The sequence below is a fragment of the Harmonia axyridis genome, chromosome 5 (genome assembly GCF_914767665.1).
Source record: "Harmonia axyridis chromosome 5, icHarAxyr1.1, whole genome shotgun sequence".
Lineage (NCBI taxonomy): Eukaryota > Metazoa > Arthropoda > Insecta > Coleoptera > Coccinellidae > Harmonia > Harmonia axyridis.
The window spans coordinates 41,771,896-41,786,301 of record NC_059505.1 but is presented as its reverse complement, the minus strand read 5'-3'; the positions used below and the strand labels follow the sequence as shown (position 1 = coordinate 41,786,301).

Genomic DNA, 14,406 nt, shown 5'->3' with positions numbered 1-14,406 from the left:
AATCAAGTCAAGTCAAGCTCAAGTTTGCAAATTTTCACGAGCTTTATTCTCAAGTCAAGTAGTTGGCTAAAATTTCAAGCTTCTTGGCTTGATGGATCCCTACTCGAGAACGAATCATGATATCTATGATCAGCTTTCTGATATCTCATTATTTCGAAAAATATTTGAAGATTTTTTTCTCTAAGTCTTATAGTTCTCGAGATGTTTTGAGTGAGCATCGAATTTGGGAAATCCTGTACTAATACCACTAGAAATAAAATTTTACCTGCTCAAATTTCATTGACTAATCACGAGATAACTAGATGGATAGGATAAAGTCCGAGAAAACAACATTTCTGAAGCATCAAATTAGAAAATTGTTTTTTTTTATTAACAACAAAGGTCATCCATCCAGATAATGACCTCGTCCAACGCTGCTTAGCACTTGAACCAAAAAACTTTCATTTTCTCCTTCAGCTTTTCGACGCCCCATTGTTTCTCAAGTATCAAACTTGAAAAAAATGACATAGAAATAAAGTGGCAGACGTCGTAGAAACATCGATTCTTCAGTTCTTTTATGTTGAATTTTCTGAACCGTGAATGGTTATACGAAGTAAGCAATAATGTGTAATTTTACGGTTGGCGTATCGATCTAGTACAGGAATATTATCGTAAACTGGCACTTTCTTTGCGTATTTTTATCGAAAAACAATTCCATTCCGTTTCACATTCATTTACCGTGCTCCAACTGCTATACGATGTCGTTTTCTCCTGCTAATTTATCTCCACGGATTGTTATTCGGAACTAATAGCTATTAGCGACAAAAACAAGATTAAAGTCTGATTTTCAAACGCGCATGTGCTTTTTGAATGAGTGCCGAAATCACGGAATTAAAAAAAAATTATATTCCAATTGCATTTATACTAACTGAAAACTGCTACACCCAGAAGGATTTTTTTTTTAAACATAGTTGGTAGGTATAGCAAGGAGTAAATGATTGAATTTGAAGAAAAAATCGTGAAGGTTTTTTTTTTGTTACTTAAAAATTGTAGTCGTTTTTTTTTAATTTTAAAACAAACCAGCTGTTCGAGCAGATCCAAAGTCGATGTTTAGTTTTTCTTAAAATGCCTAGAGTACGTGTACGTACAATTTATCGCCAGCTAAGTGAATTTGAAAGAATGTTGAATTATTGGTCTACGGAAGGCGGGGTTGTCATTTCGAGAAATCACTAACCGTACGAACAGAAATCCAACTACTGTTATGAAATGTTGTCAAGCGTGGTTTGATAATGCCCAAAATCGAAGAAGAGTAGGCACCGGATGTCGAAGGGGTACATATGAAGTTCAAGATCGACGTCTAAGACTTATAGCCATTAGAGACCGATTTGCGACAATTCGATCTTTGGCTGATGAGTGGTTAGAATAATAAGGTCATCCTGTAACTGTCCGAACGGTTTACCGTCGGATAAGGTCTTTTGGACTACAGCATTATCGACCCCATCTTGTATTACCTCTGACGGTTGAGCATCGTCGGCAACGATCACAGTGGTGCAGAGAACGTCAACAATGTGGAATGGCATCAGGTCGTATTTTCTGATGAATCTCTTTTCTCCCTGGGTGCACATGATGGCCGAAGAAGAGTTAGACGACGTCGGGGAGAAAGACGTGAACCTCAGTTTGATGTTGAGCGTCATGTACACCGGACAGTAGGCGTTATGATATGGGGTGCTATTGCACATGCAAGTAGGTCACCTTAAGTCTTTATTCGAGGTAACATGACAGCGCTGCGTTACCTTCAAGAAACAGTGGAGCCATATGTTCTCCCTTACCTTAACCGGCTCGAGAATCCAATATTTCAGCAAGATAATGCCCGACCTCATGTCGCCAGAGTTTGTTAAACTTTTTCGAAGCGACGCATGTGAATCTTTTGCCATGGCCGCCTAAATCCCCCGATCTTTCGCCCATAGTGCATGTTTGGGACATCATGGGTAGAAGGCTTTGAAATTTACCCCAGTCCCCATGGACTTTGGCTGCTCTGAGACATGAAGTTCAGGTAGCTTGGGATAGTATCCCTCAAAAAGAAAAAAACCATCTGATTGCATCAATGCCGAGACGTGTTGGGCAGTGTATAGATAATCGCAGAGGACAAACACATTATTAAAAAATTTATTCAAAAAAAATTGTAAACCCTTCGTTTTTTCTCCAATTTCTATCATTTACTCCTTACTATACTAGGTATCTATGTTTCACCAAAAAAAAAAAAAAATTAATTTAAACAGCTCCTTCTGGGTTTTGCAGTTTCTTTGTCAGTTAGTATATATCCCACTCTAGTAATCGGCAGCCGACATAATATCAAACAAAATTAACAAAGTCAAAGTGCCATAACTTTCGTTAAAATTCATATGTCCATAGTCTACGATTTTACCTCAATTTCAACACCAGAGTCAAATATCAGGATAATGTATGGGAAAAAGTCTGTTGTTTGTTATTTGTGCCATATATTACTATCAAAAACGCCAAAGTGCAAAGGACTGTAGTGAGAATTAGTAAATTACAAGTCATATTAAAACGTTGCATTGTCAGGATGTGACTAACTTGTTCAATTAAGTCACAATTAGACTTAATGATAACGTAATAATAATCATAGAGAGCAGGATCCACATAAACTACATAATTAGGGTGTTATCACCTGACTTATTCCTGGGAAAATGCACGAAAGACAAAAGAATTATTCTAGGAAGCATCGACACTCATTGACAGCCTATTAATCTATTGATATTCCAAGTTAACACATTCCATAATTTTGGCGCAAAATACTACAATACTACTTCTGATTGGAGGTCAAGTAATATGCAGAATCCATTACAGATTTGGTATTTGTTTTCTCTAATTCTGTGATTATTCCGTTCATTCTTCCACATCTTGTAGAACAAAATCGTGCGAGAATATATCAGAAACGCACAGTTTTCATGGTTATATTTTATTATTCTATGTTGGCACTCCGAACTTTCCGCTACGGCTTCATCTGTCAATTCATCAAATTGCCTTAAAGAAATCAGTTCTGCCAACCAACATTTTTCAATGCAAAAATCACTAAATTATATTTATGGAAATGTTTCATTAATTTCAATGAAAATGCAATGAATTAGAGAAAATAATGTATAATACTCGTACAGAAGGCTCATTCTACCACTCGTTCATTCCAAAACTCGCCACTTCGTGGCTCGTTTTTGAATTTTGAACTTATGGAAGAATACCAATGCTTTATGCACTTGTATTATAAATAACTATTCTGATATAATTGGAGAAATTGGACTGCCTTTATTCAAGGAGTCTTGTCAAACAGATCTGAAGGAATGAAAAATAGTGTTATCATTGCAGGTACTCATTTCTAATTCCATCCAGTAAGCTTATGAGTATTGTATAGCAATTAACACATATAATTGAGTATAATGCATTAACACAACATAGCAAACAAGCAATTACCATTCTCATTACTTCTACGTGATTTACACAAAAAAAACTTCCATACTTTACTTATATTCTGCAAATGAATGAGAGATTTCTTTTATTTCGAATGAACAATGAAAATCTGAACAATAAAATACACGCTACTACTTAGTGTTTAAACTTGGATAATTCCAATTAATTTTCCAATAAAAAACATGAAAATCCTCACATAAACAAACATCCAATTTACTTTCATTCAGTTCAGAAATATGCTCTCCTTCATAGCAAAAAAATATTTGATATTTTTCATACTAAAGAGCTATATTTTTAAATTTCACAAATTATGGACGATGTTAGTACGTATATAAGAAGAATGTTAATGCATTTAGAATCACCAATCTAGTTTTTTATGTGGGTGCCAACTGTACTTGAGAACCATCTAAATTAACAACTACACTCAAAACATGCAAGATTGAAATTAACAATTATACATGGTCGAATAATAAAAGAATTGAGAATCATAAGTCATGTATTTAATTCAATGTTCAATCGTCTCTGATTCATTTTTTATCTTCTTCATTACTCTTGTTGTCACTTTCACCCTGCATGTCTTCATCTACATCATCTTCTTCTTTATATTCAATTAAGACGTCATCTGTCACAGGAGCTTTTTCTTTGTTCTTCTCGTTCTTCTTCTTCGTATCATCGTCCTTGCTTGCGCCAACGTCATCCTCCAGGATAGTAACACTTTTGGTTTTCTTCTCAGACGATTCCGATTTTAGGTTGCTCCTTCGCTGGTTTTCCACGTTCTTCTTCGTGTCTTCGTTCGAAAGATCAACACCAGACACAGGTGTTGTGTCATGCTTTGTGTGAGTCTCCTCTTGCGTACCTTCAGTTGACGTCCCAGCTAACCTAGTGTTCTCTTCATTGGCCATGATGGCAGAAATTTGAGCTGCCACCTCAGGACCGAAAATTCTGGATAGCTGAGCCTGCGTGATGTTGAAAGGGGTGGGGGCTGAGCCTTGGAGTGGAGGATGATTGAGGAGGTAGTTGATGCGTCTGCAGTGATCGTCATCCTTGTCCGTCTTTGGTTCTTGGAGCCAGTAGAACATCCTGACATCAGAGTTCTCGAATCTTAAAACGTAGACCCTACCAGTTTTGCATTCTTTGACCCTGGTGTAGGTGCAGTCTCCAGGGAAGATGATGAAGTCGTCTTCCAGCGAGAAGGTGGTCCTGTCCATCCAGCAGAAGTGCATGAGTTGATCAGAGTTCCTGTAGATGTAGAGGGAGCCTTTCCTTGAATCCGGGTATACCCAAGTGCCTTCTCTGAACATTTTACCAGCACGCATCTCAACAATGTGTGAGTGCCCATCTGTACTGCCTATGGGGGTAGGCAAAAACAGAGCCATGTCTATTTCAAGAAGTTGCTGCTGATGCCAATGAATTCGATCTCTTGGGCGATTCTCCTCAGCATCTCTCCCAAACGAGAATGTCTCTAGGATGAGGGTGTTTGATCGATTTGAATTGGAGGGAATTGCATCAGTGAATAAGTGATATGTACATGACGTATGTCAGATTTGACAGGAGTAGATGTCTGGGAATTGTTTGTGGTTCTTTGAAGGTTCAACTGAACTTCGTTGGCATTAGAGAAAATGTTGCAGATTTGCTTTCGTTGGCCAAGAATAACATAAGATCTTAATGCTCTTGAATTCCTAGTAGGTATGTTATCTTATCTTCTGATTGTTGATTCAACATATTTCCGAAAAAGTCCCCTTATTTTATGGGTATTTTTTATATTGATTCTCATTCTACCAAAGGTATAGCAAGTTTGCAATCTTTGTGATCATAAATCCTTGTAACAGTCCTAAGATTTACAATTTTATCTAATTTTGATGATGTTTGGTATAGATATTCTTATTTACGAATGTGATATTTCTAGTACCTAACTTGATAAGGGATTTTCAATAAGAGGTTTCATTTTGATATTCAAAATTTCATCTTCAAGGTCTTGAATTGATTTGGCATTTACCTTATCTTTTACGTGGCCCCAAAGAAAAAAGTCTAAAGGTGTTAAATCACAAGATCTCGGTGGCCAAGATATAATAAAAAAAAAGTATCACAAAACCAAAAATAAAACGTACTGTGAAGTTCTTGCTTTTTTATAGTCAAGTACAAGGAAGCATAGTGCAACAGCCAATTATTTTCTAATGAAACTAAAATAATGTAGATGCTGATTCTTTTGTATAAACACGTGTAATAGCAAAGTCCTCAACAATTAATTATATCGTAGTTCAATATTCCAAATCAAAAATACATACATGTTTCTAGTTACACCACATCAAGTAGGTATTGTAATTATTTGCATAATTGCATGCCTCGAGTTTATGTTAAATAAGTCTTTAATGAAATTGAGAGGAAAATAAGAAAGCAGTGGTAGTTCAATCTTTATTCTATGGTGTAATTACGTATAAGCTTGCATTGACCTTTGAAAGGAGGAATTGTTTTTTTCTGTAATGTTACATTCTCCAGTTATACAATATAAGGCTGTATAAATTAATATATTATTATAAAATATGATACATTATCATATATTCAATACAATATCTGATTTAGCGCTACCAAGCAAAACAGTTATAATTTCAATAAATAATATACTAATACGAGTATTATTATTTGTCACTCAAGTTTATGAACACAGAAGTAAACTGAAAAATACGAAAGACGTAATATAATGAGAATTCAAATGTTAAAATTCTCGAGAATATTTTGCAAGTTATTCCACCATTTACAACAATACTTTCAAGTTATGATTGCCGCTACTGTTCTTCTCTCTAAAAAAAAAACAAGAATAAATTATTTTTGGCTATAATTATTTGGACATTATCAAGGTATTAATTGTCTAATCAACTGTGTTAAAGGTTTGACCCAAAAACGCTCTGAACATTTATTATTCTCAGTTATTGCATTCTGAATTGATTTAATTGAATATCTGTGAAATTTAATGGATGTTCTCCTAAAACATATGGTTAAATTAAGCAAAGTAACTTTCCTATTTCTATAGAGAGTGAAATGGGAAAGATCAAGTTCATCTACTTTCACAAAACAGATGGTGTTGTGATAATAAAGTAAACTATTTCTTGATTGTTGAAAACTTGATATATACAACTCGGGAATGTCTTTTTATTTTAAACTGATTTACAGTGTTTCACACAAAATTCGAATGGAATGGTCTCAGAATGGCTGGAGACATCTTGACCCAAAATTTCTAGCTCGATTTTCCATCAGTTCCAGATATACGATATAAAGTCTGACAATAAAATTAGGAGACATCCAATCAATACTTGATAATACATGTCTCTTACTGACATTTATGAGATTTTGTGTTTGACAAATGATGACAGAATTGATATCTTAGATACCTTTCTTATGTCATTTTTGATCCAAACGATATACGAAAAACTTAAATCAATCACGAAAAAAACTACATCAGAATGGAAAAATCAGTATGAAATTTAGGTTAATGTTTACTTTACCGCCCCCTCCCCAATTTTGATAATTTTTCGTATAGTGATTCGTTATGATGTTTTCATGCTATATTTCCAATAAGAGCACTGGCAAATAAATAGTATATTGGTTGAAACAAATACATACAGCGTGTACCTAAATTGGAGGTACAAAGGAAATTGAGAGATGTCTTGGATAATTTCGAAAAAAAGAAGTTCTACAAGCATGGGACCGCAAACGCTTTGTTTTCGAGATACAGGGTGGTGAACTTGATTTTTTTCAAGTTTTTACCTTCCCATCACAAAATCCAACTTGAATTTGGCATAGTTGCCAGTTTAGAAATAATGTAGAAAGAAACTTTGGTCCAGTACCACACTTTTTGGTTTCTTGTAGTTTTATCTATCTGCTAATGATTTCGAGAAAAAAAATTCAAAGAATTCTCTGATAATCCTCAGGAAGATCCAAATTATTATGAAGATCCAATTGGTTAGCTGTGATGAATAAATTTATATAGGTTTTGGTACTTATTTACCCAATCTATAGCAAAAAAGGAGGACTACAAGAAACACCCTGTACCTCGAAAATAAAACGTTTGTGGGCCTATGTTTATGGAACTTTTTTTTCTTAAAATCATCCGAGGAATCTCTCATTTTCATTTGTACCTCCAATTTAGGAACACCCTGTTTAATAAACTATTCAAGTCGAGCAGTATCTCTATTCAAATAAGATAGAAATAGATATGATTGATGATAAAAATTTCCCAATGCGAAATAACATCAAGAATTTCATGTAAGTTGCAATGAGAATTATTCAATCAATGCATTCATTACCACTTAACAATGCAGAGTTATTAAGTACCTTGTTATTAGGAATTCGAATCTGAAATATTTAAGTGGAAAAACATTACAACTTGTCTAATACGACCTTGACTGAAAACTTTGTCATGTTTTGTTGTGTTGATGTCAAATTTTCACATTAGATTCGATTATTCAAGTTACCATCTTATTTTTAAATTAAAACATTGGTTAATATTTGAAATATTATATAATATCATAATATATGATGACTTAGAGACCATTTTTAATACCTCCTGGAGAGGGACTTGAACCCACAACCTACGAATCACTAGGTTTGAACTTTCAACTTCCTCGGTAGCTCAGTTGGTGGAGCACTGGACGAGTGATTCGAAGTTTGCGGGTTCGAGTCCCGCTTGAGGAGGTAATTTTTCCGGAATTGAAAATTGTCTGTAAGCCACCACATATTATTATTTCGGAATCTTTCATTTTCTGTCTCATTTTTAATATCTTTTTAATTTATTATCATTTTTTGTTTCAGTCATAGACATTACGAGGATGAAAACGAATGGGGATGTGGAAATTGGTTGGAATACACATTGGTGATAGTGTTAGCAACAATTTTACTTCTTGGTTCACTTGGCCTAACCCTCTTCTGGGTCATAAATTACCATGGTGGCTTTGCTTGGCAAGAGAATCCCAAGAAACAGTTCAACTTACATCCAGTTCTTATGGTGGCAGGTTTCATCACATTCAGTGGATTTTGTGAGTATATAATTTTTCCTAAAATTCGGAAAATATCGTACCAACCCAAAAAATTGAAAGAAATTTACAATGAAAGAAAATAGCTTATAAATCATTTTTCCACGTTGATTTAGTAATTTCATTTATTAGCTATACTCTAGTCTATATAAATAGATAAATAATTAAGTTAACAGTGTAACTAAATAATTAATTCTTGTCGAGAACCTTAGATCAATCTATGGTTTGTAATGCAACCGTTTCTTTCTTCTTCTTCACGGTCACAGACTCGGCGAACGGCGCGAAAGAAATGAAACCGCATAGAAGGTAAAATTAACGCAAAGCGATCTTTGGTTTGGCGAAAATGATGCTTTCTTCATTTACGCTCGAATTGAAATGCTTGCTGAAGATTCCCACGGTAGAACTCGCCTGGCTTATTCGTTTCTGATGAAATCTAGCTGATGTTCAATCGATATTGTTGGAATCTAAGTTGTAAGGTTAGATGAGGTTAGGTTAGGTTAAAAATGTTTTTAATGTTTTTCGTTTTTTGTCTCCAATGTGCTTTTTGCTTAAAAAAAATTGAGAGTTGAGGGTCAATAGGGTATTACACAGGTCTGTCGAGGACAAGATGTTGTTTTTTGTTATTAATTCACCGACAGGTTGTGAAATAATGGATACTTGAACTAATAGTTCTTAAAATTTTTTTTTGGATTCGGGGAACCTTGATGATTTGTACCATTGTAGTAAACAATTGTGATTGATTGATGAATATGGATATTTCAAGGTGATTCAATGCTTTTTTTCACAAATATCGATTTTATTAGTGTCAGTTCATAATGTTCATAAGTTCTTTTTTGGATGCTACTTATTCTTAATTTTGAACTCTCTCATTACACAAAGAACTCACTATCCTGATTAAATAATTCTAAGAATTGTGTGTAGATTGTTTTAGGTATTTATTTAATGTAAAGGGTGTTTTTTTAGAGCTATATAACTTTAAATTGCAATAAAACAACGATTGATTATTAGATTGCCATGAATTTTATTTATCCGCAAGATAATCTTGTGGCATTACATTTCAAATATGATTTCTGGCATATGACCGCCACGGCTGGCTCGCATGTAGTCCAATCTGGACGTCCAATTTCCGATGACTTTTTCCAACATTTGTGGCCGCATATCGGCAATAACACGGCGAATGTTGTCTTCCAAATGGTCAAAGGTTTGTGGTTTATCCGCATAGACCAATGACTTTACGTAGCCCCACAGAAAGTAGTCCAGCGGTGTTAAATCACACGATCTTGGAGGCCAATTCACAGGTCCAAAACGTGCAATTAGGCAGTCACCAAACGTGTCTTTCAATAAATCGATTGTGGCACGATTGTGTGACATATTGCGCCGTCTTGTTGGAACCACAGCTCCTGGACATCATGGTTGTTCAATTCAGGAATGAAAAAGTTAGTAATCATGGCTCTATACCGATCACCATTGACTGTAACGTTCTGGCCATCATCGTTTTTGAAGAAGTACGGACCAATGATTCCACCAGCCCATAAAGCGCACCGAACAGTCAGTTTTTCTGGATGTAACGGTGTTTCGACATACACTTGAGGATTAGCTTCACTCCAAATGCGGCAGTTTTGTTTGTTGACGTAACCATTCAACCAGAAGTGCGCTTCATCGCTAAACAAAATAAAATTGACGTAGTGCGCGATACGTATTCCGCACAGAACCATTATTTTCGAAATAAAATTGCACTATTTGCAAGCGTTATTTAGGCGTGAGTCTATTCATGATGAATTGCCAAACCAAACCGAGAATAAATCATTTAACAGCTGTTAAATCAGTCGCCATCTTGAACAGTAATGCCAACTTAAAGTTATATACCTCGAAACAAAACACCCTATAGAACTACAAGAAACATCATGTATCTCGAAAACAAAGCGTTTGCAGGCTTAGAAGACTTTTTTCTTAAAATGTACCCAGGAATCTCTCATTTACCTTTGCTCTTTTAATTTAGGAGCCCCTGTATAAAGTTATACTACTTTTTCTTTAAATTATCCAAGAAATTTCTCATTTTCCTTTATCCTTTGTACCTCTAATTTGGGAACATCTCAAAAAAATACACCAAATAAAACAGACCACATCTAATGCATTCTGATCTAATTTGGAAAATAATAATAGTAAGAAATCTGAAACGTCGAATCGGTATGTTCAAACCTAAAATCCAGGAAATGTTAACAGTTCAATTCTTCCTTATCCAACAACATTCTCTCTGCGTCATGCACAGAGCGTTATGAATTTTCATGAACCACTTCAACAAACTAAATCGCGTACGAAAAAACCAAAACACCGGTTTAGCGAGTTATGAATTGGTAACCATAAAAACATCAGAATGGCTCGAAATATTTATTAATTTATGGTTTACAGCATGATGACCGTTCGGTTGTGAAATTAGCTGAAACAATGTTTAACTGACCGATAAAATCGATTAATATTACGGAATGATGGAATTATTATCCAACAATCCATCTAACGGATTCACAACAACTAGGAAGCTCAGCTTATTTGTGGCTGTTTCTGATTACAAATCGATGTTTTTAGCGGTTTTGAATCGATGGTTTGAGAGATCGATTCCTCATGTGATTTGATGATTGGTTTTCGTAACAAAATTTCCGAGGTGCACTCTTAAAAATGGTTGCAAATTTAAACAAATTGCTGCAACAAGAGTTACAGGGTGTCCCACATTCGATGCTCACTGTAAGCATCTCAAAAACTGTAAGACTTAGAGGAAAAATCTTCAAGGACCCCTAATATCTTTTTTCGAAATAACTCAGAGTAATATCTCCCAAATGTTCATAGCGATATCTCATGAAAAATCAGTTCGCGGAAAATTGAATTAACTTCATATAATTCTACTTGAAAAGTTGCTACAACACGGTTTTCACAGAAATGAATAATTTCCAAGAGAAAAAAAGGTACAGCATTATTTCGAAAATGAACATTTTCGAAAAACACCCTGTTACTATGTGACGGTGATAACTATGGAGTTGCGGTTTTCACCATAGAGTATTAAACATAGATAGAGGGAGTATAAGCAATTTTTACTTGTCTCGAACATGGTTAGATTACGTTGTCGGATTATGATATATTTTAAAATCCACAATTTTACTATATCATTATGAATGTATATTATATTGAATGAAATATATTTATTTGAGTGATTCCCGATTAAATATGCAAATTTGAGAATTTGGAATCCGATATTATTCCTAATTGTCGAATTTATAATAAGCGGAATATTTATTATATTCTGTATCTACCTGCTGAAATCCACGGTTTGGCAACTTTTGCTCTCCTAGTGTCATCGGTTGTTTCACGTCGTTTGGCGCGCTTGAAGTTTGTTTTCTGAATTTCTGAATATTTAGGTATTTATTTCAATATCTTTCGCGTTAATATGAAACGTTGATTCACTATGGGACATAAGAAGTGCGTTCTTTGTGGAGAAACTCGTGAATTGAGTGAAAAATCGTATCACTGAGGTTTTCATTTCCGCGCGCTTCTTGTCAAATTTGAAAGTTCATGTTGGGGACAAAATTTGCTTACTGAAAATGACATATGCTCCCACTATCTATGTTTATATCCAATTTGGCCCACCCTGTGGAGTCGATTAAACATTATTCGTTTCTTATTCCAGCCATCCTCCTCTACAGGATATGCAGATGTTGCAGAAGGATCTACGTCAAGCTACTGCACACGGTTTTCCACGCCTTGGCGATACCATGCGTCGCACTTGGCTTCTTGGCCGTCTTCGATTCTCACAACTTGGCCAATCCACCGATACCCAACTTTTACTCGTTGCACAGTTGGATAGGACTCGTCACCATGGGACTCTTCGCCATACAGGTAAGATATCCATCAGGATGGTGCTACGCGCCACATAGGGATTCACGGCTTGGCTTGATTTTCAACTTACTTTTCAACATAATTTTCCATCCAGGATCTCAGACACATGAGGCATCTTATAGATTTGTCGCCTAACCTTCTGCGGATTTTTGTAACTGTAAGAGCAGCTCTGGAAATTTGTCTTTCAACAGGAGCTGAAGATTCTGGCGTTGATGAAAAATCCTTGGCCAAAATGGCCAAGTTTATAAAGATATTTCTGAAACTACCAATAGATTTCATAGAAATGTGAGAAAACTACTAATAGAGTCACACTGGCGAATGCTTCAGTCTCTCGCTGCCCGAGGAATCCCCTTATTTAGTCTAAGCGCGCACGAGATTGCAGAAATATATGCCGTGCGACGCGTGCATATCAAGCTCAAGTTATATCAAGTATCTTGATATCAAGTCAAGCAATAAATATCTAAAATCAAGTCAAGCCGAGTTCAAGTATGTATTTTTTCACGAGCTTGATTTTCGAGTCAAGTAGTTGGTTAAAATGTCAAGCTACTTAGCTTGATGAATCCCTAGACACGCAATAATAGGGAACTACTCAAAATCTCCTGACATCACATCAGTGTTTTCTTAATTTTTAAGAAACTCTTTCTATGGTTCAGGATATTTTCTGATAGGAAGAGGTTCCATTTCGAATAGCCCGATATCTGGGCAGCTTTTATCTTTTGACATTAGACAATGACGTCATTACTAAAAATGGGACGATACACCCTTCAATTACTCATTGAAATCGTTGAAATTCACTAAAAAATGGTGAACACAGTTCGCAAAACTAAAGATAGAAAATTTCATGAAAAGAATATGGTGCTGCAAATGTAGCCGTGAATGCTATCGATATCGTTTTCCATCGTTAATGACATGCCTTCTTCATTACAATGAAATAAACATCCATTGCCTTCTCTTAAAATATACATACTTGTTTTTTTTTAATACCAAAATGAAACCTTTTATGGGTAAACCCTTCAGAAGAAAATAATGAACCATAGAGTGTTTAACCCCGACATATCCACGGTTCGAACCATAGACTACTTTCTATGGTTGGAAGGGCTACGTTCCACTCATTCATCGGACATTTAAAGTTTAAAAAGACCCGAAGCAGTCAGTTTAACGGTACTAACAGATGTCGTTCCCAGTTTCTTGGGTTCCTCTGGCAGCGGTAAATCAAGGTGACTACATATTTCGTTCCCGATAGGCGCCGAGAAATCACAAGAGAACGCTTCAATAATGACCAGAGCGAAGAACAATGATCCGTTAGGAAAGATGCATGCTTGATCCGTCTTACAGTTAGTCAAACATTTATAGATTTCGGTAAAGACTTAGATGTTTATCTTTTGCACGGCTTTTATTGTCTTCGACGCCTGTTCTTTCGAATAGTGTTTACAGGCATTGGCGTAGCTGGAGATTAGGGCTGTAAGACTGTAGGAAAGATGTTTTTCTCGCTAGTTAAGCGTCGAAAAAAAATTGAGGTGCGCTTGTCATTCATGTGCAAATTGCGCCACATATTGCTTCGAACAGTTATGTGGTATCTAAGTGTTCATTAAGAGCATGGACACCTTACTTCACGTCGATGCTTTCCTAATTTTTTTTCGATGTTCTTCTTGAATTTCATACGATTCTGATGATACTGTCAGGAGGAAATTTGGCGGAAGCACACGGTTTCGATTTTACCCATCCCTAACTTGTCCCAACAGCACAAATTTTTCCACCAATTTCACAATTGCCAGCCGTTAAGGTGGATCACAACGACCCAAAAGTGCTTTAGTTTTTCGAACTGTGCCTGCAAAATTTTCACAATTTTTGTAGTTGATTTAAACCATTTCAATGCAATGTTGAAGCGAGTATCGTTAAATTTTTAGTAATGGCGTAGTTTTTACTTGTCCAATGTCAAAATATGACAGCTTCAACTCCTCAAAATGAAACCTTTTATTGGAAAATATGCAATTTTTAGAATTCATTTTTGGCGTTGCCCTTCACCTTTCTA

The 14,406-nt window shown here is 35.5% G+C and overlaps 1 protein-coding gene across 7 annotated transcripts in view; it reads left to right on the top strand.

The window, feature by feature from the left end:
- The window catches only part of LOC123680951 (transmembrane ascorbate-dependent reductase CYB561), an 83,238-nt gene that overhangs the window by 63,868 nt on the left and 4,964 nt on the right, over nt 1-14,406 (top strand). For 5 of the 7 annotated variants that reach the window (XM_045619080.1, XM_045619081.1, XM_045619083.1 and 2 more), the window contains 2 exons: nt 8,269-8,492; nt 12,166-12,374. In XM_045619080.1, coding sequence (XP_045475036.1) covers nt 8,269-8,492; nt 12,166-12,374 — 433 coding nt within the window. Of the gene's footprint in view, nt 1-5,112; nt 5,145-6,919; nt 6,946-8,268; nt 8,493-12,165; nt 12,375-14,406 lie in introns of those variants that run through there. The other 2 variants (XM_045619084.1, XM_045619085.1) reach the window with 2 other exon arrangements.